Source organism: Alligator sinensis, unplaced genomic scaffold (genome assembly GCF_000455745.1).
Source record: "Alligator sinensis unplaced genomic scaffold, ASM45574v1 scaffold288_1, whole genome shotgun sequence".
In the NCBI taxonomy this organism is placed as follows: domain Eukaryota; kingdom Metazoa; phylum Chordata; order Crocodylia; family Alligatoridae; genus Alligator; species Alligator sinensis.
The window spans coordinates 1,362,713-1,389,839 of NW_005841876.1; the positions used below are offsets into that span (position 1 = coordinate 1,362,713).

The 27,127-nt window shown below is 44.1% G+C and overlaps 1 protein-coding gene and 1 long non-coding RNA gene across 3 annotated transcripts in view; one reads left to right on the forward strand and one right to left on the reverse strand.

Moving 5' to 3' along the window:
- The window catches only part of LOC102388412, a 3,492-nt gene extending 1,907 nt beyond the window's left edge, over positions 1-1,585 (reverse strand). Inside the window, exon 1 of the long non-coding RNA XR_323073.2 lies at positions 1,496-1,585. This is a non-coding gene — a long non-coding RNA (uncharacterized LOC102388412). The remainder of the gene's footprint in view (positions 1-1,495) is intronic.
- Positions 1-27,127, forward strand: part of COL4A2 (collagen type IV alpha 2 chain) — a 225,864-nt gene that overhangs the window by 44,180 nt on the left and 154,557 nt on the right. For both annotated transcript variants that reach the window (XR_003092498.1, XM_006017230.1), the window contains exon 3: positions 19,191-19,271. Coding sequence is in view for 1 of the 2 variants with exons in the window: in XM_006017230.1 (XP_006017292.1) it covers positions 19,191-19,271 (81 nt within the window). In the remaining variant the exon portion in view is untranslated. The remainder of the gene's footprint in view (positions 1-19,190; positions 19,272-27,127) is intronic.

The window sequence follows — 27,127 nt, forward strand, 5'->3', positions numbered from 1 at the left end:
AGAGCTCAGATAACCTGGCTATTTGGGCCTGGAGCTAGACTTGTGGCTAAGTGGCAGAAGGAAGTGGGGCATAGGTGATCCATAATGGGGTACAGTGCATTGCAGGAAACTTTTCTCCTTTCAGTTCTTCATAGGGACTAGAAGAGGTTTTTAAGGATATCTTTGAAGTCCTGTGCCTCTTGGGGAGGTTCCTCATGCACTCTAACTTCATGATACCTACCAGCACTCTGTCCAGCAATTTTGTTGCAAGTCAGACTCTGGATTTTAGCCTACATGGATACTCAAGACCATGGCTACTAAGAGGAAAAGCATAGGAAAGAAGAAGTTCGGTGAAGCAGTTAACAGCAAAACTCCCATATGCCATCAGGATGAGAATTAACACAGTACTGATAATATGTATTACTTTCAGGACTGGTAATTTAACCAGCAGCCCCGCATGTGGTACGTGGAAGGAGCATATGTGGATCACGTGATGGCACAGAAATAGTAAGGGGGAAATAATGGGAGTGTTAAAGTAACAAAGACTGAAAAGCAGAAAAATTCTGGACACATTGGGTGCATCTACAGGTGCGCTTTACTGCAAGAGTTGACTAAGTAGCTCCTCAATAAAGCATCACAGTCTATACATGCATGTAACAGGTCGCCCTTCCCAGCACCATCTTCCTAGTACTCCACGCCTTGCGTGGCGCACCCTTGGATCCTTCTTTAGGGTTCTTATGTCCTGCCCCATACTCTTCTGCCACATCTTAATGGAAATTATGATGATATTCTTGGGAGCGGAAGGCTGCCTATTGTACTGCCCCGATGCCAGGGGGTGCTATCTGCGGCTCTGCTTCCTCCCCTACACCGCAGTCCACACCTCACCGCTGGAGTAGACGTTGTCTGGTCTGGGTGTACACCCCTTCTCTGGCGCTCGGGCTCTCCGTGGCCCTGTCTCTCTCCATGCCCTCTCTCCGGGGCTCCTCAGTAACACCTCCCCCTTCTCTAGGGCCTTCTCAATAATGCCACCCCCTTCTCTAGGGCCTTCTCAATAATGCCACCCCCTTCTCTAGGGTTTCCCCAGTAATGCTGCCCTCCTCTGGGGCCTTCCCAGTAATGCTGCCCTCCTCTGGGGCTCTTCTACAATGCTGCCCCCTTCTCCGAGGCTCACCTTGCCTGCACTGGGTCTTCTTAGCAACACCCCCTTCTCTGGGGCTCCTCAGTAATGCTGCCCCCTCTCTGGGGCTCCCTGTGCCTGCACAGGGGCTTCTTAGCAACACCCCCTTCTCTGGGGCTTCTCAACTGCCCCTCTCTGGGGCTAGGGTCTGTGCACCCCCAATGCTGCACCCTTGCTGGCACTGGGGTTCCCCACACTAGTGTGAGTCCCCTATGAGGCCTCCTCCCACCCCTAATAGCCTCACCCAAACCACCAGTTTAACAAATAGCAACACAAACATAAGCCTCTTGGCTATAACGTAAACAGAAGCTGCCGGGCCATAACAACATTCAGTCCTACCAGGGATCCTTTCTCTCTCCGCAATATCAGAACATGGCTGAGAGCTCCCTCCTCCTTGGCTTCTGGTAGGGAACTGCCAGCCTGGCCTCAGCGCCTGGGCTTTATAAGGGAGCCTGGCCCTGCCCCTTTCAATCAGCTGACCGCCAGCAGGTGTGATCTCTTGCTCCCTCCAGTTGCCCTGGCAACCAACAGCTAGGCTCCTTATTCACTGCTAGGGCTCCTTCCCTAACAGTTTTTCTTCTTAGGACTAGGGCACCTAAGTGCTCTGTGACAATGCACCAGTGTTAGGGAACAGTAAATTTATGAACTCTGCTGTAGGATAGTAGTGTCGGTGACAGTACTATCCTATGGTGAAGTACGTATGTGCGCTCAAATGCACGTGGTGACTGAGGCTGGCAGGGACACAAAGGTGTTACAGTGCAGGAGCTGCCTGCCAGCTACCCCTACAGTGTAGGACCCTCATGCCCCAGCCAGCCTGAACACCACCTGACATCACCACCCGGAGCCTGGGGCTGACTTCCAAGGCCCCCTGCCAGACCAGGGCTGTTCCACTCTCTATCTGAAACATCCTGCTGCTGAGAAGTAATTGCCTAAAAGAAATTCAAGAGATCTCTTCAGTGGAAGAAGAAAAAAAATTCTATTACCACTGAAAACCAAGAAAGAAAACTATCTCCCTTCACAGCTGGAAAGCAAATTATGTTCTTGCCTGTGCAGTAAGTACTGGCAACATAAAGAGGATGTAGCTTGGAATGAATGCCCCGCAGACTTGTTTTAGCATTTTCCACTCCTCTCTTCCTACAGCTCAGCAGGTTTCGATGTCCTGGCTTTTATTGTAGCAATAGAACATTTTACACCAAAGGGAAGTCAAAAGTTTGGGGATCTATGCAACATAAGCATATTTCTTTTTCATCTGGTACATAAGCATTGTTTCTCCAAATGCACTAAAAAGCAAGAGCACTGCCTACCATTTTTTCCCCTGCTTCTCATTTACTTTGCTAGCAGACTACTTTCACCTTCAAATTATATAAAACAACCATGATAAAAAATAGCTATGTCTTCCCAGGAGGCAGGTTGGCAAGGATATCTGATTTATAAAGGTGTTCCTGCTGCTTCCTTGCTTGTGGGTGGGAAGTAATGCAACTCCTCCAGCACCAGCTCAGCTCTGTTTTTTCAGCTTCTTCTTCTGCACTTGTGTGTGGAAGGAAGGGGTGATGATCCTGCAAACTCATATGGTAGGTAATTTTCTTGCATTGTGGCATTACACAACATTTGAAGTGATTGGGTCAGATCATGCAAATTATGGGCCATGGGAATCTTAGGGGAGGCACTCAGCACTTCAAAGAAGTTGTCTTTTCATGGCATAAAATATAGACAAGAGCTGTTGTATGTCCTAAAACCATCAGTGTTGATTGTTGATTTCCAAAGTGAATCAATCCTGTTTTCCTTGGAGGAGACCTGCCTTAGCTTGTTGAAACTGTAATAATTCATTAGAAGGGTATGGAATTATATAATTATGATATGCAATGTAAGTAGTTTATTTGGCTTTAACAGTTCGACCATTGCTTAGGTTTCTTCTTTCTCTTTTTGTAAAGTTATAATTGGTCTTTGTACAGCTTCTGTATGAGCTTGCTCAGGAATAGGAAGTTTGACATTAGGGCTAGGGACAGACATTATACATAAACCAGTGTAAGTGATCAGAAACTGGTTTAAACCTGCAATATAACAGATGCTCAGTGCACAGAAACCATTTTGAAAATGGCAGAAACCAGTTTGAGATAAACCTGGTTGAATGTAGTATCAGACTTAACTGATTTTGTTCAAACCAGTTTAATGCAATGTCTGTCCCAGACTCCTTCCTGGTTTATCTTAAATCAGAGTCCCCCAGCATCCCAGATGCTTTGCAGCCCTGGGTGGAGCTCTCTGTTCCAGAGAACAGGCTGGCCCCACCCCTGTGCTCCCTGGCTGGAGCTCCAGTGGAAACTTGCAAGCATGGCAGGGTCTTCCTGGCTTCCCCTTGCTCTACCCCACCCCCTCACCACTCCCAGCTCATGTAGGGATTCCCCTCTCCCATAGCACAGACTGGATTGTAGCCAGCATGTGGTGTACTAGCTAATGCTGTGAAGTGTCTGTGTAAGGCAGACAGGACAAAGGCAGAGAGGACAGTGTCTGCTTAGGGCTCTCTGGAGCTAATCAACAGGTCAGCTGGTAATATCCCTCCATTCCTTCCTTGGAAAAAGTTGTTTAAGAAGAGCTTGAACTAATGAGAGGCTTTTGTTTTCTGATGGGCTGATAAATGTTCTGTTATCAACTCCCTGCTGAGCTGGTCAGGAGCAGTGAGGAGTGGGGACCCCCCCCCTTATCGGAGCGTCTTGCCAGGACCTGGCCATGACTCCCCCTCAGCTCAGCAGTGTAGAATGGAAGGGAGGGCTGCTCTAATACCCCCTGGCTTCTAGCCTGAGCTACTGCAGGCATGTGCCTGCATTTCTTCAGTCCATAGGGGAAGTCTGTGCATTTAAAAACCAGTTCAGCCTCGCCAGGTTAAACTAACCTGCAAAGATTAAATCAATTCAGGCTCAGGCTTTGTGAATATCTGTCCCTAGCCTAGGTGGTACTTACCCACAACTGTTGTATCCAGAGTAGGTTTGTTTGGTGCTGGTTGGAATACTACATATCCATAAGTATAAGGGAATATTCCTTCCCTAAATGAGGTATTGGTTATTTCAATCAGGAGTGGCACCAATTGCCCAGGACTCTTTTTCAAAAGCAGAAAGGACACAAAATAGATTGACAGCCTGGAGTCAAGACAATTACAGGGTATCCTGGGAATTCAGATGGGCTGTTTGTTTGTGGGTATAAGTAGAGTTGATCCATGCTGCCTGAGAACGCTTCCTGAATGTACATGATCCTTTCCATAAAGTAGAAAGATTTTTCACAGCTCTGAGTGCTCAGTTCAGATGAGCTGTAGGTTCTCAGAACTGATGAAGCAGATTGCCAGACTGAGAGGATTTTGACATCTTCGGAAGAGACTAACAGCTGGTGGGTAATGTAGTCTCAGTGTAGGCTTTAAAGAATTCATTGTATTTCATCCTATCTCTATCAGTCTTTATTTTTCTCCAGTGACAGTTGAGTATCCAACCCTCTGTCTCCATTTTGCATAACGCATTAGAAAACAGAACCCTGGGTAGATGAGGAGGAAGAAATGGCCACTGATAGCCAGCTTCATTGGCTGGGGCTAAACTACAGTGATAAAGATTCACTAGATCCTGACCCTGCTTCCCATGGGTAGAATAATTGGTCCTTTAGCAGTCTTTGGAATTTGATGGAGTCTAAGTGTCTTCATGGACAAAAAGAGGCTCAACAGTTTTTCTTGTTGAGTGGGAGACAGGAGAGCTGTGATCTATGCCCTAATGAGGTAATGTCCATCCAAGACAGGAGACATTTGATTATGGTCACCTAATCCTAAAAGTAACTCTAAGGTGGGATCAGATGGGTCTCTAGCATCTGGGGGCCAATACTTGCATTGCCCCCCCTCTCCCTTCCTTCTCACAGCAATACTTAAAGAAGTCATATTGCACAATAAATCTGAAGGGCCCAGCCAGCACCCCACCCCCAGGCTGGTGCCCAGGGGCCATGGCCCCCTCCTCCACCCCATCAGTCTGCCACTGGGTGGGACTAGCTGCATGGATAGGAACAGGGAAAGCATACAGTCTTAGGCAGGCAAACAAGAAGATGAGATTTTGCATTTTTGCATCTGTGCCTTTATCAATATTCATGTTAACATCTCCCAGAGTGACTGTCTCAAATTGCTTAGCCAGCATTGCTAATAAGGGAACATGGAGCTCCTTTCTGAAGTTCAGTATCCCAGCTTGACCATTTTGGCCTATATAAATTGCAGAAAGTTAAATGTACCACCTATAGCATCCATGGACTCGTAACCTTGAATTTTTCATGATGGAACTATCCTTAAATAAATATATGAATCAGATACATAGATCAAAAACGAGACCTGCACCTCTGAATGGTATATTGGGTTTCATTGGGTATGTCTACACAAGGCACTTAATGAGCAGAAGGCTAATTCTACTGCACATTAGCACAGCAGACAAAACCCATGCTAATGCTCTAATGTGCAGTAGATTTAGTCTAATGTCTATTCACATCACTAAAAAACTGTTCATCTGTGCTAATGTACAGTAGCACTGATTATGGCACATTAAATTAGTACCTGTCATTACAGGTACTAAACTTAATATACTGTAATTACAGTGCATTAATGAACATGTAGACATGCCCATTGTCACCCAATAGTTTGCTAAAACTTCTAAATTTACCAAACAGTAAGTGACCCTTTATAAATATTTTAAATGTGTGGATTCCAACGTTAGTGTATCTGTACAATATTTTCTGGAAAAATGCAGGTGTATGCCTCAGTTTATTCTTGTTTATATTGTATTCTTTACCACCAGGACATAAACATTTCCAGGTTTTTATTAAACTAATGAGCAGAGTGCATTTGCAGGGGCAGGAGTATAATGAAAAAAGGATGTGAAAGGCAAGTCAGATGACATCACTTCAGTCAGTTAAAGGAAATCCAGTATTTAGATGTTTATAAGCTCAGCATGTTAGTTGTTTGTACTGTGATAAGAGAATGTTTGGTGTACAGACTGAACCATCAGACTTATTACAGCATGCAGACGGTGTTTGTGAATTTTTGTCTATTACAGCAATGGACTCAAAGACAGGAAGTCCTTGGTCTTGGATCAAGCTGAGTCACCGACTCGCTGTTTGACTCTGGGAAAGTTAGTTGAACTAAAGTCTACAGTGTTTAAGCTGCTTAACTGTGTAAAAACAGGATTGGAGTAACAAGTAAATACTGCAAGTGGGAGAGAGAGCTATTCTGCATAAATTAAATTTTTAACTTTTTTTTAGATCAAGACTCCATGGAACCTTTGGCAACTTTGGCCTCAATTTTATACTGAAGGGGTTATAGTTTCTGTATCACTTTAGTGTAGTAAATTGGACTTTCTTTAGCTATTTCAAGAAAATTAAATAGTAGAAATTTTGTTTTAGTTTAATATTAACATGAATAATACAACCAGTAAGGAATTGGTTGTGTCATCTTTTATGTTTTAAATAGAACTTTTTAACCTACCCCAATACTTTTCCATTTTCAATATAGCTCCTGACTGTGATATTGGCAGTTTGTAGCTATAAAGAAGCAACTCAGCAGGGATTTAGACTGTTGACTGAATAAGTCAAAATTTAAAATGGAATACTGTTTTTTCAGTGTAAACTGGCATTAGGCATTCTGCTGCACCCAGATAATCCTTAAGAAATCTCAACTGCTAAATTATATTGTATCATTTTATAAAAAGGAGTATTAACCTCCTACCTAAGTATCACAGCTCTTTCTGTTGTATTCTGGGACATCTATTCTGCCAAGAAATGAAGAGCTTTTCCTACCCCCTTCTTTCCCTTTTAATAAAAATAAATTATAACATCTGGAGGAGATAAAGAACATGAATGAGGAGGGGGAAGCTGCCATGTGCATTCAGTGTAAAGAACAGTCATTTCCACATAGATAAGTTTGTGTTTGTTTTATGAAACACTGGTGGGATTTTCACTTAGCCTTCAATGGGGCCAAAGTTTTACCCTATGAAAAACTCTCATTAATGTTGTTGGTCCTGTTATTACCCTGGGTTCCTAACTCATACATAACTGTGGTCAGTTGACAGTGAATATATGGCATCTATATGGCACTGAAATACCTTATCTCCTGACTTAGATAAATGAATTTTAAACTCTGAGGATTGACCTGTTTTTTCATCTAATGAATCAAAGATGAGATTGAAGAATCTGAATAATATATACATCTAAAATTACAGTAATCTGCATAGAAAGATGATTCATCCAAACTTATCACCTAGCCAGTCAAGAACCCTTTTGATAGAACCTTTGTCATATGACCTTAAAGAAAGTAAAACTGTCTGAATAACAATTATGAATAACAGTCATTTAAGCAGATTTATGTGGCTCTTGGATTCACTTAAAAAAATGTTTTCAAACATTTTTGGTTTGGGGCCTCTTTACCTGCAAAATATTGCTGCTTGTACCCCCCTAAAATTGATACATCCCTGCATGTTCATTCCTTAGGGAGAGTCTTGAAACCAGTGTCACCACACAGTAAGGCCATTACTCACTTTGCATTGGCCAATCAGAAGCTCCATCTCCACTATTAACATTTAGGCACATATTAGGGCTGTGCAAAACCACTTTTCACAGATGGGCGTATGAACTTTACTTCATCAACCTCGTAGATACAAAAACTCATGGACTCAATATAGATATTGGATTTATGATACACTACAACTGGCCTGACATCGGACTCCCCGGGTAGCAGATACCACTCTACTTTTACCTGCTACATCCCCCTTCCACCACTCACCCCTCCCAACCTGTCTCTCACCCCCTGATGCCTCAGTTTACATTTTCACTGACTGACTTCCTTGCCTGCATTGCATGCCAGGCTCTGGCTTCTTTACTATTTCTTCCATCCAGAAAGCGCACACACAGCAACTGAAGATGCTTCTTCAGCCTGACAAAGTGTTTTAAACCTGAAAGCCCATGCCTCACAGATGGCATCCCAGGCAGCTAAGCTCACTTGGAGCCTCACAACTCCAGCGCAACCAGCAAGCCTCAGGCCTCTCAAAGATCTTACAGGTCTGGGCAGTCCCTAGCCAGGACTGCAAGTGCATGTGGTAGCTGGAGTTTATAAGACACCTCCTACCCACCTTTCACCAGGGAAGTCCTCAGTCCTGGCATTGGTTGGGGGCTGCCATGCCACTGGTAGTCCCACCAGGCCTCCCAACCCTGTCAGAGTACAGTTTTAGGTCATGCCCAGGACCTGGGGCCTCCTTCTTCCCCATAGACCCAGCCCATACCTCCAAGTTCATTCTGGCACGGGAGCTCAGGAAGATGTTCTTCCCCTGCTGGCTGATGATGCAGTAAGTGCCGCCTCCAGCTCTGAGAGCAGGGCATTAAATGGTTTTAAAAAATTTTTAAAGGAAATAGGTGCAGACAGAGTGAGGAGGGTGGCCCTCACTCCATCTGCATGTGGAGCTCAGGGAAACCCAGCAGCAGAAAGTTCACCTTGAGGAACACCAGCTGCGCTACCAAACCAGGATCTAGGGAGGTGCAATGGGGTGTCACAACATCCCCAGCAATGCTGAATACCCTCTCACTTGGAACACTGGTCAGTGGACAGGACAGGTGTTCCCGGGCAACTGTGGCCAGATCCTGCCACATCTGGCTGGGGTTGCTCAATAGGCCAAGGGATCGCAGTCCAGTGGCTCCATGTCCTCACTGAGATAGGTAGCAGCCGAGGCATCCACAATACCTTCCCGAGGCTGGGGCTGGTGCCTCTGGACCCCACCATTGAAGCCATGCCCTTGGTCCAAATTGGCATCAGCTGTCATGGAGGAGACTGGTTGCTGCTGGGAGTGCTGGCAAGGGAAAGGGGATTCCCTTCTTCCATGTCCTCCCACCTGTGCCCTTCTGCCTCCCGGACTCTGTTCACCAGCACCTCCGTCCAGCGATCTAGGGTTTTGCTGCTACATATGTTCCCCTTCACCTTCAGGTCTCACATGGCCACCAGCATGTGGACTGTACTAAACCGCAATGGATCTAGCTGTTTCTTGATGCCCTCCCTCAGCCACTTCACCAGTGCCTGCACCTCTGGTGACAGCAACTTGCCCCAGTCAGGAACATCGATCCCCTGGAACTTCTCGTTCCCTCCCTATAGGGATCACCTGGATAAGGAGGGCATTGCCAGTGCTGATGGTCTTGGTGGCCTCAAGGAATGGCTTGAGGACCACCAAGATCTGGGAGATGGTATCCAACTCTGTTTTGTTAAGTGAGCCGTTGATCCCAATCCCCCTGAGCAAGTCTCCACATCCTGGATGATTTTTTCCTGTGAGACGCTCAGCTCTGCCTGTTTGCAGCATCTTGCCCCCTTTTGATGCTCAAGTGGAAGTAGCCTGCCACCTTCCTGCATTTTGAAATGAGCTGGCTGGTTGTGATGGCACCATCACCAACAGCCCTGTCCCTCTCCAAGGTGTCCCTGACTATGAGGTGGAACTTGTGTGCCACATAGCAGATGCCAACAAAGTTGGCATCATGGACTGCCTTGACCATATTGGCCCTGTTGTCGGTGACCATGAACCCACAGGTGAACTTGCCCTGCCCAACAAGCTCCCCCTGCACCATGATCTCCATTTCTGTGTGGGACTCATCCATCACATTGTCTTGAAGGAGAGCCTACCAATGGCCTGACTGATGGCACCAGTGCACTGTAAGGGAGAGGTAGGCATGATCTCCACCCTGGCTGCTCCAGATGTCCAAGGTGAAGTACAAGGTCAACTGCAGACCTGCCTTGTGCTGCTCCTCCCTCAAGTACTCCCTGCATGCCTCATAAAGGGAGGGCACCATTGTCCTGCTAAAGTGCATGCAGACACTTGGTAGGATGGCGCCACGAGTGCCATGATCCACCCGAACCCTGGCTGCTCAACTAGGGAGAAGGGTTGGCCATCCAGAGCAAGTCTCTCCCTTATGCTCTGGGTGTTGTTGCTCGCCTTTGCAATACACCCCACTTTCTGTCCACTTTTGCCCCATTGTTCCAAGGTAGCCTGCCTCTGCTTCTTGTGGATGGAGGCTTTGGAGCAAGAGGGGGACTTCTTTTTGGGCATGCTCCCACTGATGCCAGGCTGAGGAGGAGCAAGGGCAAGGGGGTGGTGCCTCCTGAGATTCATCAGTATCCCCATGGTGCTGAAGTGTTTCACCTCCTTGCCTCAGCTGGTCTTACATCAATAGTGCAGGCAGATAGCACATGTGGGATCATCTGCCACCTCAAAATGATCCCACACCACACTACACCCTCGCTTCTAGAGTGCGGGTTTGGCTCCTGACTGATCCCCCCTTTCAGCCTTACTTTCTTGTGATCTTCTGACCTTAAGTCATGAGCTGAATTCCTGATATCCAGAGATCCTGGTTTTTTCTGATTAAAAAAAAATCCCTAATTTTTAAGTTAAAAAAAGTAACCCAGAATCCATATTTTTCAGTGATCAAAATGAAACACCACTATATATGTGTGTGTGTGCACATGTGTGTGTATTAGTGGGATTTCATTTTCATCATAGAAGTCTCAGGGGGCTTCACTCTTCCTGTGCCGCTGCAAAGACAAAACAGGTTGCTTAGCCCTGACATAGGGTAAAACTGCACTTTAAATATAATTATTTTAATGACCATTTGCTCTAATCTAAACAGCAGCTAATGAATGTATTTAAGACTAAAGCAAGAAAATACATGGCACCCAACTGTATATGTACAAGTATGCAGTTAGGTTAGACAGGGACATGGGAAACTAGGGTAAGTTCTGAATAGCTGCATGAAATCTTCCTGTTTTGGGGAAGCCTTGAAATGCACCTCTAAGCCAGGAGAGATAGCACAGTGGTAGAAAAATCAGGAGCTGTTTTAGACACATGCTTTTGCCATACTTTATCCTAGCAACAAAAGTCTTGTCTACACTAGCAGTTTTTGAACATGGAATAGGTTCAAATGAACTTCAGAAAAAATTCGGCATATATTTGAGCTAGAATTGAACCCTTAAAATTTTCCAAGTCTACCCATTACTAATAATAATGTGTTCTGAAATAGCATGTTTAACACAATTAACTGAGAGCTCCCTGGATTTTCTAAGATACATAGGTGAGTAAACTAGACAAGTCAAACTCATGATTGGTTTATAAATAGACATGCCTCAAAATGTTTTCCCATATATGGAATAACAACCAGACTTCCCATTGTTTGAAAAAAATGATATCATTTCTTGGATGTCGTTCCAGAATTAATCTAGACTTTGGAATAAAAAAGTAGTTAAATATAGAAATAAATACTTTACCAAGTATTATACAGTGTTTCATTATTGTGCTACCAGTATGTGAACAAATGGCAGTCTGTATTTGGGGGTAAAGGGAAATATATTGTAGAAATATAAAATGTTGTATGAAATCCAGATTCAGATTAAGGGGTAACAGTCCCTTTAACTCATTCCCTTATGAAAAATGTTCTAGTTGCAGAAAACTATGAAGTGTTACTGGACACACACGGGGTTGTAGTCTCCACTGCTTTGCACCTTGCCTAACCACTGCACCTGAACAAACTGAGACAAAATGCTATCAAATCAAAATAGTCACACTTTACACCTACTTTTTACTCTTTTGCACAAGTGCAAGTGACTACCCATGTACAAATTACAAAGCCATATGACCCAAATCATGCACTCCAATAAATCTTACCATTTTCAAGAAAGGTCTGCTTTCTCCTGTTTAGTTCTCTCTGCTCCCCCCCCCCCCCCCCCACCCCACCCCCTTGGGCACCACAGAAGTTTCATTAGTAAACAGCTTATATAGAAAATATAAATTATATATTTTTGTTACCATTTTCATGTGCCTTAATATTAAGTCAGTGTACAACCATCTTCTAATTGGGAAAAAAATCATCAGACTACAGTTAACTCCATTCCCTCTGTCTGTATATCATTCGTTAGCTGCTGTTTAGATTAGAGCAAATGGTCATTAAAATAATGATATTTATCTGATATTGACATCTGTAGCTGGCCAGTGACAACGATCTGTCCCTGAGGTCCCTTCCAATCCCAGTGCTCTGGGGGAGGGACAGAGAAGCACCATAAAGGCTGTTTGTGAGCTGCCCCAAAATCGTTTCCTCAAGGATGTAGAAAGTGGAAATCGATATCATGAAGTGAGCTGCTTATGAATAACTTTTACTTGTTAGTGTGTGAAACTCATGTCGGGTTGCTCAGGTATCTGCGCTGTGTATCTGGGAAGTTGTTGTTTTTTTTTTAATTTATTGTATGCCTGACCCTTTTAAAAATTCTTTTTTTATTATGCCAAATATATCAAAACAGCTCCTTCTGAATTATGCTGGGTTTGTTTAAGTATTTAGGGTGAAAGCCATGCAATGTAAAAATTCTTATGAAACTCTAAAAGGAAAAAGTGTACATTTGTACACACTGCTGTAAGCCTGGGACCAGAAAACTTAATGAAATGGAAAGAGTAACTAATACCCTACCTACAGAGAGATCATTATGAGGGAATTGCCAGATTTCATTTTTTATATTACAGAAATCCTACAGCTCTGAAACCAAGCTTCAGTGTGGCTTCAAGGTGCTCTACGAAGGTCCCCTCACTAGTAGTAGTCACCAGCAGTCTGTTAGATCTTGCTTGGGAGAAGCTCTTTTAACCCTCTCTTTTGGAGATACAACATGCTTATTCCTTTTTGTTATCCTCCTAGTGAGCAGCAAAAACTAACCATGGATCTAACTACACCTTCAGCCTGTGCCCCCATTGGCTTTTGAAGCACCACTAAGAGATTATGGCTTCCCTCACACTTCACACATGAGCTTCAGCACTGGTAATCCATCTGCTCCTTGCACATCTCCATGGGGGAGGCCACAGTCAAAAACTAAGCAAACACCTAACTTATTTGGGACTTCATTCCTATTCTGTCTGATCAGAGGCAAAGACAGAGAGATGTGAATTCTTTTAGCCCATTGCGCTAAATTAGAAGAAATAATGGTCATCCTGAATAAGATTGGATGCATTTACTAGATCTTAATATTTAGTGTCCCTTTATCTTGCTTACATTTTAAAGATAGCACTGTTTTGGGAAATGGCCTAGTCAGTCAATATGGTTACTTATAGGGCTCTCTTTTTAACTTCGGTCCCAGTTCTGCATCCAGGTTCTTCCCAGTGATCTGTACACCCACCTTATTTCCCCTTGGTTTAAATATACATATTATATCTCATACAGGAACTAATGTATTCCAGTCATCATGCATCCAATGTAGAAAAAGGGCTGGCTTCCATCCAAATGAAATCTTTCTTAGCTAAATAATTCTCAGAACAGTTGCAGAGTGTATCCACACCCACCTCTTTTCCTTCCTCCTAGCCAGCTGCCGATTTATATTTCCCATCCTCTGGAAAACCAAGCCAATTAAGGTCTTCACAGAGGTCTTATCATTCCATATACTAGTAGCTGCTGGATTGCAAACAGCCAGAGCTTCAAGAGACTAGCCTCTCCCACGATGATAGTTCTAGGAGAGTTGTCTGCCCTCAGAAAGCAGTGTTTTCACCTGGTAGTAATCAGGCTTGATGCTGATATAATTCATGCCTCCCCACCCAGCAGTACTCTCCAGACTGATCTTGAATAGTTTGTTCACAAGTTTTTCAAGGAGAATAATGCTAGCATCCAGAGGATATATCTTACTTAAGAAGTAATAAAGCCATTATAAGCAGTAGCAATGTATTGGAATCCAGTGTAATTCCGCTTTGCCTTGTTTCCATATAACAGCATTTTATTTTATTTTTTTAATTGAGCAATGACCATAAGAAATTAACCAGTTAGGAGAATCTTGCAGGTTGGGATTTTATGGATGAAGTTTAAAATCAGCATGAGTTTTTCTAGCTGAACGTAAAGCTCCTGAAAATAGAGGTTTGGATTAGATGAATGAGTAGATTCCACTGATTTTTGCCATTATGTACTCCTTTCAAAGTAATGTTTGGAATCTCTAGTTGACTCTCAAACTAGAATCTCACATCAGGCATCTGAGTATGCCACCAGTGCAACAGCACAGAAGCATGCAGTTCATCAACAGTGCCAGTCAAACCTTAATTTTATAATAACTTCCCAGCCCTTCTAAATCCCTTTGTAAACCTTACCCTGAAAGAGCTGCTCTGATTGATGGAAAAAATAAAATTACAATATTTCATTCTAGTAGTAATTACTTTGCGGGTTCACAGTCTATAAACTTCTGTATTGGTCCGAAAACCATGTAGGCCTCTAGAATCCATTGATAACACATTGCAATATTTTTATTCTAATTTCATTAATTTGAAAAACTGCATTTAGGAAAATGGTTTATATTTCCTGTTTTTTAATACACTCATACAGATTTACTGGGTATCTTGTTCTGTGCTCGGCTTTGTACTCTGTGAGAATACCAAGTGTTAGAGTAGCACTGGCAAACATACTCAAGTGGGTGTTCCAAAGTGACAAAGACTAGGTGGGTTATTTTGTGTTAAATGCTATTAATAAAGAAATCTGTGTGTAGACATTTGGATAGTGGTAAATATTTATTGCTGATTTTTAGTGAGTTTTGATTGAGAAAATTGGATTCAAGTCAAAATTGGAAGACTCTGTGAAGTCTCTGAAGAGAAATTCTCTTTTGTTGGCTAGAGGTATACTGACGTAGGAAATGTTGTCTTGGGACTCAAAGTTTGTGAGAACATAGGAGAGGACAACATATTCATTGTTTTAAGACACAGAAGTTTAATGCTTGTATCTTCACATAAATTTGATTAATATTAAGTACTCCAATTTTTATGCCCAAGCTTCACAGAAGTCACCAGCAGTTTCTGATTTTCTCTTGTTTGTACATAAATGGTAAGCTCTCTCTCCATCTGCAGAGACTTGTTGCACATTAAATCTGTCCTCTACAAAAACATGTTTATATTAATGGGAATCAGGTGCACTTGAGAACATATTCTTTGTGCTGCATATTGTGAGGAAAAGATTAATATAACCTCAAGTGACTTACTTTTAAACTGTGTTCAGCAAACCCTAGGAACTTATTTTATCAACAACACATTACATAAAATATAAATCCCAACTATAACTCCAGTCTGTCATTTCCTTTGTTATTCACTAGCTCAAAGATACTATAACCCATACTCATGTTGAATATTATTTGTTCATGCAAAGAGCGGAACAGAACCCGGTGTGGGGATGCAGAATCATGTCCATATTAACCAATGTGCCATAACAGAACTGCAAAAGATTAATATGTGATGCAGATGACAGCTAAAAAATAGTGATAAGGAAGGTAACTGTTTGAACTAAACTGAATAATAAATTGTTGAACGATTAATATCAATTAAGTATTGAAGTGCCTAACGTCTAAGTGTCTGGCCTCCTTAATGAAATCCAAGCCCAGAGTTACACATTATTATGCAGTCTATGGGAAGTATAGGGTGCCTCAGAAAAGCAATCCAAAAAGCCAACAAATTGAGCCGGGAGGTACCTCAAGCTAGACAACAGGAGATGGGAGCACAGGGGTGCGACTTAATCCCCACCCTTTCCTAGAGATTAGGGTTCCAGGAAATACTTGCAGCCAGTCAGGATCCAAAATTGTTTCTCGAGGGGAGGGCTCACTGTCTACTTTGAAAAGAGCCACAGTCCACTCAGAAGTAGGAGAACTATATTCTAAGGCCCTTCCCAGCCTGAGAAGATTCAAAACCATGTCTCACTTCCTGGGAGAGTGCCCTATCCACCACACTATAGGTTATACTACATGCATCTACACGTGAAATTAAGGCAAAGCAATAAACTGCAGAGCTGTCTGAGCACTGTAAACTGCTCCTGGGCACAGTGTCTACACATGCACCCAGGACAGCAGCAATTTGAACTGGGTTGGAGCAGGGCTGAGCTGGCAGGGTGCATAGGAGGTCAGCCCTGGGATCTCATGACCTCATCTTACAGCAGCCAATTACTCTTCTGTAAGATGGTACTGTCCCCAGTGGTATGGTGGAGTTAATTAATTTACTGGGCCCTAATACTGGTGCATGTGTCAACAGTTACACTTTACTGTGGAGCTAATTAGTCTATTCTGCAGTAAAGCACATATTTAGATACACCCACTGAGTAAGAGCATTCTCCAACCCTTGCACCTACTTGGCAAACTAGAGCAGTTCTAGGCATGTCCAGAAGATCTGCAAATTCATAGGGAACTTTCATGTCCAACACAGAGGCATTTGGTGAGTTCCCGAAAGCTTGCAGAAAAAGACAATTTTCTTGCAATTTCCCAGTTGGTTTAATAAAAGGTATCATTTTGGAACCAAGAGTTCTAGTTTTTTGTATGTATTTTTGAGCTTATGCACCTAAAATTTGCCTAAGGCCACTTTTAGGCACATAAATCATTTTTTTAATTTGGTCTTAGATTTTGATATCTAAGAAACACAACAGTTCATAAATAGATGCTTTAACTTGATTACACACTACAAAATTCTCACTCTGCCTATGTGTAAGCATATTTAGATACTACATAAGAATACCTGTGCTGTGACTTGCATGAATACACTTACAGAACAATATTCTGAACTTTCATTGTTCACCCATGATTTAAAAATCTCCAAGCATTTACAAATAAGAATAAACTTGACTGTAAACTCCCTTATTGGTCTCATGATTTTCTCAGCAGGCAATACAAACCTTGTACCACTGGATATATGAATTATTGTCATTGCTATCAGCTTAGGATAGATGGATTTTATAGTTCCACCTGAAACAAAATGAATCCCTCTTAAAAGGGATTGATTAAGTGACTTAATTATTTGCTCCCTATCAAAGACTTTGCTCCTACACCCCTTTGCAGTCCAATTGAACTTACTACAATTGTTCCGGTAGTCACTTCACACTTTTGGGGAAAAAATAGACTTCTGGAATTCCACAGAGAAGTCCTTGTTCTATCTGCAGTTGGACAGTTACTTAGAAACAGTATTTAAAAAGATGTGTGTGTGCCTCCAATAAGTCTGTGTGGTTGTGGCTCGCTGATCACTTAAAGAGACAAACGGGTCTGAGTATGCACCTTGAAAATAGAACAATAGCCATGGTTCAGTCCTCTCAGGAACAGACTATACCAACCTCCTTCTCAAATGCTGCAGAATACAAGCATGACATGAAGGAGTACTGTCAAGGACAGTGTTTCTCACCCTTTTTAGCCCAGAGGCAGACCCTTCATTAGTTTCAAGGCATGCCTTAGAAAATGCCAGCTCTTAGCTTTCACTTGTTTTTTGACTATGGAAAAATAATACAGCAGTCTTTCTGTTACAAAGAACTCAGAATGTTTTTAACACCAGGAATTCCTATTTGAAATCTGTGGGTTTATCTTGTGAATTGTTTTTAGACACCTAACAATGATAACATTGCATGCCACCCTGTAGCACCTTTATAAGGATCTCAAGCCTTGGCACCCTGGTTGAGGATCACTAGTCAAGGAGACTATTTCCTGAAATAAATTTGAAAGCTTTTGAGTGGCTGTTTTTTAGGGACACATTTTATTGGTTTCTATTAGCATCAAACTTTGGGAAGACTAAATGTAAAGTTGAATCCAAATTAATTTAAATTATTTACAACTACAGAATGCCCTAAAATGAACAAATATAAAATTTAAAACTTAAGCCAAGGGCCTCTCACAACAACCAAAAGATTTCATTTTGGCACTGCATTACTGCATATGGGAGACTGAGAACATGCTTTATATGCCTTGAAAAAACAATAACAATATTTGATATATAATGATTCATTGACTTGTGATACATGACTGATGCAACATCCCTGTAAAATTCAAGCAGCTGTACAGATATTTGTTGCCGGTGTCAAAAAGAGATATGAGGCATACTGCTAATAATGCGGAGCTAAAACAACATTTAGAAATCCTGGAGGGAAATTACTATAGCACTATAGAAAATCTTGCGTCTCAGTGCAGACATTGATGTTAATCCCCCTGTGACAATTTTTGTTACTATGCCTAAATTTTGGACATCATAACAACATAAATTTGGACAAAATAAACTGTTATTCTAAAATGTGCATTACTAAGAACTCAAAATCTACTAAGCCTCCTCTTCAAAAAAACAGAATAAGGCAGAGGCGGGCAATTATTTTGACTGGGGGGCCACTTAGGAAGTTTTGCTGAGCTCTTGCAGGCTGGATCAGCACCCCATCCCTAGCCCACAACAGCTAACCAGAAGTCCCCAAGTGGCTGTGCTCCATACTCAGCTAGGCAGATGGGATGGGACAAGAGATGGGTGGGGAGAGACATCCAGAAGCTGGACAAAGAGCTGGGGCTAGGATCAATATCACAGGACTGGGGCAAAACCACAACCCTCTTCCCACACACCTCTGCCCATGGAACCAGCACCTGTCCCACGAATGTGTAGGCAATAGATTGTAGCTCTGCCCTGGGCCCCAGTCCCATGCTGTCACTGCCTCATGATCCCGATCCCAGTCCTGGCTCCTCCCATCTGTCCCACTCCCAGATGTCTCACCCTGCCCAGGCGGGTTCTGGTCTGGTCTCCATGAAGACCTTGCCTGCCCACTCCATCCGGTGCCCCCCGCAGTGGGGGTGGGGTGGGTGGGCTAGGGTGCCTGGACAGCAGGGCCAGGTCTGGCAGCGGTGGTGGCTACTGGCAGCAGCAGCTGGAAGGAGCCATTGCAGGAGCTGCTGAGAAATGGGTCTGGTTGATGTGCTGGCCCAGTGCTGCTGTATGCCCAGGAGCAGCAGGACCAGCTGCATGCACCATAGCCCAGGTTGCCCCCCATGCCTGGGGGACCAAGGGACCTGCCATGAGCCAGATAAAATCCCTTGACAGCCCAGATCTAGCCTGTGGATCATATTTTGCCCATCCCTGGATTAAAGAGACCTCACTTAGTGCCAGATCCCAGTCTTTGTTTGGTACAACTCCTAATGAGTTTGTTGTTCCAATCATTTTTTCACTGTCAGATGCCATGCAATATAATGAATATTATTTAATGTTTTCTTTATGCATGTTCTGTTTTGAAGGGTGGAAAGACTTACACAGGACCATGTGCAGGAAGAGACTGCAGTGGAGGATGTCAATGTTTCCCTGAAAAAGGAAGCCGTGTAAGTAACAATGCCTTCTTATCCAGACATTCTGATGATGCACTACAGAAGCTATATATACAAAGCTCTTTGAAGTCCTGGGGCTTTGGATAGGCCCTAGAAGGTAAGACTATTAAAATAAATTAGGTTTTGCAGCAAAAAGCCGTTATTTTATTTCCTAAAGACATTTCAAATTGTACAAGAAGAGCAAGTAAACACATTTCTGAATTTCATATTTTATTAAGGAAGAAACATTCTGGAACAAAACATAACACATTGTACTTCTGAGAAGGATTACAAGATTATAATCAAGGCCCCTTTTATTATGCAGCAGCTTAGATCTAAATAATAATGAGAAACCTCCTACCCTGGCTTGCTTCATGTGGCAGGGCTACAGCAGACTATGTGAGAGCTAAGACATTATAAAATCATCCAGTTACCGTCAGTTTTATTAAAATGTTTTTACTATGTAATGCCAAGTATGAAAAATATGTGTGTGTGTGTGCACACAAGCACACACAATTAGTGCTTGCTACCATATTTTCGCACATATTACATGCACCTTTTTCTAAAAAACAGCTCCCCCCCCAAAAAAAAATTGGGGGGTATTTTTTTAAGTGAGGAAGCTGTTTTCTTTGCTGGAAAGAAGCATGCCTGTAGACACTATGTATGCCATTCAGCTGCCAAGGCAGCCGCTGCTTGCATTTGCCCAGCAAACTGAAGGGGTAGAGTCTTGTGTTAACCCTCTCACAGATATAACTATTGGCTGAGCACTTTAGCTGGTGCCCAAAGCAGCAAGGGAAATGCTGGTATTATCTTGATGGGGCTTGCTTGTGATGTGGAAACAATACTTTATTTACAGCAACTTATAGAAAGAGCTATTTATAGTAAAAAAGTAATACTCTTGCTACTACCTTGCAAGGGCCTGGGGCATTACTTGCATGACATAAAACAATTCCTCCCAGGAACAGTGTCCAGGAAATGTGGTGTTGCAGGAGACAGTTTGTCACACCAGGAAATTCCTGATGTCCCACTTCTTGGACACTGTGTTTCCAGGAGGACTTGATCTGTATCACACAATCAGGTAGGACTCCAGACAACTATTTTTTCTACATTCTGCTTTCCAAAAAACAAGCTGCCTCCCTTATTTGGGGACATATTGTTTACTAGAAAAATTTTTATCACAGCAAAGAAATACCAGGCCTACAAAACTCAAAAATTTCCCAGGTATGGCTGTGACATGCGTCAAGCAAAGGGACAGAAGATGAAGCATGGTATTCCTGGGGGCAGTAGGGAAAAAATTATTGAGTGAGACATATGCTACACACAGTTTCTAATCCTTCAGTGTGTTGACTATCATGTATAATTTAGGAGCTCTAGATGGCAAACTCCTATAATATTCATTCTGCTACAGCTGTGAAAGGGCAGGACATAGAAAAAGTTAGACTGGTAAAGTAGAAACTCACTCATATTCCCTAATGATTGGATGGCCTACTCTGAGTTACTTTAGTCCTGAAAATTAACAAGGCTGGACTGTTGGGTGCTCATTTTCCATTTCTCACGGACTTTAGTGAGAGCTGATGGCATCAGGCCCCTACTGCAGAAAGCACAGAGATGGCACAAAGCTTTCTTTACTTATTTTGCTACTTCCAATTTATTTTGTAGAGTTGAAAGAGTATTTGGGAAGTGGTACTATGCTATTCAGTGACTTTCACTGCACTTCAAGATTGCCTTTTAATTTTGTAAACTGACACATATCATTTTGATTTGAGTTTGCATTGGATGCATTTTATCTCTCTTGGCCTCTATAGATGTCACAGGTTCAGTTGTACATCTGGTTTAAGCAACAACTTTTTGTCTTTAGAGACTCTGGTTAAATTTGGCATGGACTTGGGCTTTATGCTCCTCCTCCTTGGGAATATTTGTTTACACACAACCTCAGTATGACCCGGCATATTCCTTGTTTTCTCTTCTTGAGGTGACTCACCACAAGCACAATAGGCATGTTGCATGTTAGCTTTGGAAATTATGTCTGGAGAAGTTGAATAGAGCCTAATTATTCAGTGACTAATTGTAGCAAATGCAACTGACCTGCCTCTTTGAAGAGTGTCTGGAATTCAGTACATTTGATACAGATTGAAAAAACAATAACATGAAAATCTGACAAAAATTATCATTGCTGCCACCACATAAAATGTGACTTCTGGGGAAGGACTCTTTCTTCATAATAAATATTTCAAACCAGAGAAACAATAGCATGACTTGCTATTTGCTGCTAATGAATGTAGCAGAATGAATATTATAGGAGTTTGCCATCTAGAGCTCCTAAATTATGTGTGTATCTATCTTCTTTTTCTCTCAGCGTCGCGAAACCCCTCCCTCCCCTTCCCCCTTCCCCCCACCCTACCCCTGGGCTTAGTTGGCTTAGTCCCTCACTCGGGCGCGTTGTATTTCCCTACCGGCTTTGTCAGCTTTTTTTGGATTTACAATCCTAAACATTTACTAATAAAAGTCAATCTGACTTAACTGATTTATGTCAAACTGGTTTATGGAACTTCTGTTCCAGATCCCCACCCAATTCAAGTTCTCAGTCCCCCAGCATCCCAGGATGCTTTGCAGCCCTGGGCTGTGCTGTATGCTCCAGCAGAACAGGGCTGGCCCTGCCCCCCTGCTTTCACAGAGCTGAGGCAGTAAAGCCTCTGCTCCCTAGCCCATCTGTGCCTGTCAGCCCAGTGGCATGGGGGCAGGGGAGTGGATTCCAGCCCCACTAGCCTGGGTCTGCACAGCACACGGGGAGGGAAAGCACCCTCTATGGGGCTTGTTGCTCCCCTGCCCCACACACACACACACACCCTCAAGCTGGGCTGGAATCGCCTTAGCACCTTGCCAGCTGCCTTTGTAGCTGAGAAGCTGGGGAGGCAGGGAACATACAACCCCCAGCTGAGCACCAACCTCCCATCTGCAAAGCATAAGGAGCAGAAAGCCCCCTCCCCTGGGCTTTTTGTCCCCCCGACCCCAGTCTAGAGAGCCAGCTGTGATCCTTTAGCTGCACTCTCCCACTTTCACAGAGCTGGGGCAGCAAAGCCTCTGCTTCCCAGCTGCTGCCTGTGCCTGTGCCTGTGCCTGTGCCTGGCAGCCCCGGTGTAGGGCCAAGCCCTGTGGGACCAGACTGAGGGCTAGGAGGACCATGGGCAGGGCTCAGGGAACCCTGCCAGGGGTGGAGAACCCCCACTGAGGCTGGGGGATCTGGCCAGCCCCAGGCTGAGGAACTATTCCACCTTCCCCCCATCTATGGGCATGGAGCCAAGCCCTGCAGGACCATACTGAGGGGTGGAGCAGGGAATCCTCTCTCTGCATCAGGGATAGAGCTTGGTGGACCCTACCAGAGGTGGGGTACCCGTAGTGAGGCTTGGGGATCTGGCCAGCCCTGGGTTGAAGGGACTGTTCCCCCCTGGGGGGAGGCAGGACTGGGCTGCTTGCATGCATTTGGGTGCCTTCTGCAGTGGCCAGCAGGCTGGGAGGTATATTCTAGTGCCCCCCAGCTATGGGCAACTGCAGGGGCCTGCCTTTCTGGTTTCAAAAGTGAATGTTCACTGTATTTTTGGTTCAATCCACACAGTTTAGAAAAACATGCAAAGATTGAATCGATTCAGCCTGGGGCTTTTTGACTTTCTTAGCCTGGGAGCTGCTGAATGAAGATAAGAATAAAATGTGAAAAAGTTGGCACTATTTAAAGCAGAAGCAAGTCAGTTTAATGAAGAATGTATACAAATATATTAAACTTCTGCTGCTGCTCCAGTTCCTTCCCCCCTCCCTTATTATGACCTCACACTTCCTGTTAGGAAGTACTCTGGTTTAGCAAAGGGGAACAAGAGAGTAGGTGTCACACTGGCAGTTAGAGCTACTTCAGCTCCTGCTCACTTCCCAACTGGATGCATAAGGATCCGGATGGGTTTCAGGAATGTGGGACAAGACTGCCAAGCTCCTGACACTTGGGAGCCTTCTGTTTCTATCCCCACAGGTCCTGGTATACAACATGTCAGTATGAAGATGGGGAGCACCTGGAATGTGCTGTGTACAACAGCTGAGTTATCAACAGCTGGTATATGGTTCCTAGGAAACCAAGTTCAGGCACTGAAAATATTTAGCAGAGCTAGTGCAGTGAATGAAGGCGTCAGCACCAACTGTTGGGTTTTACTAGCTTTCCTCCTTTCCTTCTGTCCTGAGCTACTCCATCAAGGCAAACAGACTCCTGTAGGCTCACAGGGAGCCAAGAGACTGCCAACAGACCAACAGGAGAGCTGATAAGGAAATAGAGCCACACTCCTTGTTCTTTGACAATGTCTGTGGAGGAGGTGCTGAGCAGCTTCAACAGGGAAAGTACAGCAGCTGATCTAAGCCATAGTACCTCACCAGAGCTGCCTCAGGGCAGCAGGCAGGGCAACAATAGAGGCAGTGGGGTCTGCTAGCATTCCCCACATGGCAACAGAGCTAATTCAAGCACTCAGGTTAGAAGTCACAGCACATAGTCATATTTTTTAGTCTATAAAGAAATGTATGGTATTGTCCTTGAAAGATGTGGGCAGTGGGGTCCCCCAAGGTTTGGTCCTTGGGCTGGTGCTGTTCAATATCTTCATCAGTGACCTGGATGAGGGCATGGAAAGTACTCTGTCCAAATTTGCAGATGACACCAAACTATGGGGCAAAGCAAACACGCTGAAACTATGAAACAACTATAAAACACTGATGGAAAGAAACTGAATCCAGGTGGACCTGAACAGGTTAGAGAAATGGGCAGAGAACAATAGGATGCAGTTCAACAAGGACAAGTACAAGGTGATGCACCTAGGGAGAGGGAATCACCAGCACGCCTGTAGGCTGGGAGATGACCTTCTCGGCAGCACAACAGCAGAAAGAGATCTTGGAGTCATTGTCAACTCCAAGGTGAATACAAGTCGTCAATGTGACAAAGTAATTAGCAGAGCTAACTGCACTTTGTCATGCATTAGTAGGTGCATCACGAACAGGTCCAGGGAGGTGATGCTCCCCCTCTATGTGGCACTGGTCAGGCCACAGCTAGAGTACTGTGTCCAATTCAAGAAGGCTGTGGACAACCTTGAGAGCATCCAGAGGAGGGCCACTTGTATGGTTAGAGGCCTGCCTTATGAGGAAAGGCTGAGGGACCAGGACCTATTCAGCCTCTGCAAGAGAAAGCTGAGGGGGAATCTTGTGGCAGTATACAAATTCACCAAGGGGGCAGCAGGGAATAGGAGATGCTCTGTTTACCAGAGCGCCCCTTGGAATAACCAGAAACAGCAGCCACAAGCTGATAGAGAGCAGATTTAGGTTGGACATCAGAAAGAACTTCTTCACAGTAAGGGTTGCCAGAATCTGGAATTGGCTTCCAAGAGAGGTTGTGCTCTCCTCTACCTTGGGGGTCTTCAGGAGGAAACTGGACAAGCACCTGATTGGGGGTCACATGACCCCAGCACTTTTTCCCTTCTGACCCTAGCATCTATGAATCTATGAACTGAGTGTACATCTTCTTTATATGGGTAGGTTAACACTTTTAAGGCACTTGGTCCTACCCCCACATGTGACTAATCAGCTGCCTCCCAACTGAGGCTGTGACCAAGCTGAGATGATAATTTAGTTTCTGATAGAAATCAACAAGTAGCTCAATGGAGGTGGAGGGAGAAGGAAGGGTTTTTTTTGTTTTTCCTGTTTAGTAGAAATGGTCTCCAGATTAGGGAGCTAAGAATTAATTTAATCATAGCTCACAGGTAAATGTCCTGCAAAGTGCAATACTAGAGTGAGCTGGGCAGAACAGAGTAGTGAATAGACAGCTGGGGAACATCCAGACATGCATGGATGCTTGGTTCCCTGGGGACAAGTAGCAGCAGAGCACCTTTTGCTGCCACTACTTGTCCCTGGGGAACACCAGTGCCACATAAACTTTGGCACATGTTGCCCTGGGTGGAGTAGGGGAGGCTGGGGCCACCAGTGGGATGGCCTCAGCAGCCTTACCCGAGGCCCTGGGGGCCTTCTGGGGCTGCAGTCACAGCAATTCTGCCACGCGGAGCCTGGCAGCAGCATGCGCTGGCCAGTCATGATTTGCTCAGTTGTTTTTTCTCCAGAGTTTTTTTTTTTTTTGATCCCTCAATATCCAGGGGTCAAAAAATAAAAAACCCACAGGAAAAAAACCCCAAAACAGTGCACACTCAGGCAGCACGCCCTTATAGAGTGGAGAACACTGAACTGTGCAGTACGTGGCACTGCAAATGTGTTTGCAGCGCCACATACCACACGACCGTGCTCATCTGGACACACTCCAGGGGTTCAAGCCGACTTCCAGGGAGAGGGGTTGTGGAAGGTGAGAGTGATGGAAATTAGCAGGGTCCAATAGAGTTGATGTGGTCAAACTTTTGTTTAATTTTATTTCTCAAAAAGAACCTAACTTTGAACCCCTGAAGGAACAAGACTGAAATCCTCTGGCTGGAGAGTGTTCTTTGTTGCATGGGCTGGTGGTCAAGCACAGCTTGCAGGGTTAGAAGATTAAAATATGGTCAGAACTGTATTTAGGGGTAGAACCACATGCTGTCATAAAGCTGATACACTATACAGTGCTCCACTCTGAGCAAGGAATGAATACCAAGCCTAGTTCAAGTTTCCATTCTGAAATTCACAGCTTTCCATCAGATTATTCCACAATAGATTGGCTCTCCGTTACTGTGGCTTCCCACCACAACTGTATTTCTCTGTAGCAGTAGTGCTCGCCCAATAGTCCAAAGGTAGATCCAACCCCCAAAGTGATGGTATAGAACTGACTGGATCCCACCCTTCAGAATGGGAGATCAGCAACAAACAGTTCAGCCTGACACATTCCCTTCCCTGCCCTGCATTGTGCTGCTGATCCCCTCTACAGTTTTCCCTGCTCTCGTTACTCTCTCCCTCCATTTCTCCCTGCCCCCTTCCCTAGGTAGGCACTGCTCACTGAAGGTAAACTGTCTTTCTCTTCCCCGCCTCCCACCTCCTTCCCCTCTTTCTGACATCAGCCACCTCCATCTTCCCTCTCTCCACTACCTGAGAGGACTGGTGGCTCATAGTGCAGCTGGGCCACAAGTCCCTGGCCCTCTTCTCTGAAAGGTTGATCTACAGGAACCATAAAGAAGGTAATTGAAGTCAGAGGAAGTGTTGGAGATGGTAGCATTGACTTGAACTGGAAATAAGATTTTTGCACCTCTTAAAAGGGATTGATGCCATGTATTAGAGAATGTTCACCTTCTCTTTAAGTCCGGTTCTTACTAAAGATTACATAGCTAAGAGTTCAGGACAGTTTGCATTAACAGCGTTACATAGATTTGTGCATGTTCACTGCAACTGTTAGTGAATTGCAGTGTGGCAAATCCATATGCACGATATTACAGAATACCATATTTACTCAATTCCAAGATGACTTCAAATTTAAGACAGCCCCCCAATAATTAGATTCTAGACATGGAAAATTATAAATGTGTTATACTTTTCTGTGTCTAGAAGCTAATTATTGGGAAGGGTCATCTTAAATTTGTCCCTTCACTGCTGTGGCAGGAAAACAGCAGCAGCAAGGCAGGTAATGAGAAAAGCAGACATGAGGGTGCAGGTATAGCGGGATGTAGAGGGGGGGCAAAGTAGGGACAAAGAGTAGGAGGTGGGGAAAGTAGGGGCAGGGAGGCAAGCATCCTGTCCCTCATCCTTTGCCCCCCTGGTGACTGCCAGCCCACCATTTACTCCTCCTGCTGCTTCCGTGCTGATCCAGGGACAGGTAGTACCCCAGAGCCACTCCTTCCCCATGCTGCAGGAGCATCTGTGTTGGAAACCTGCCTCACAACCCCACA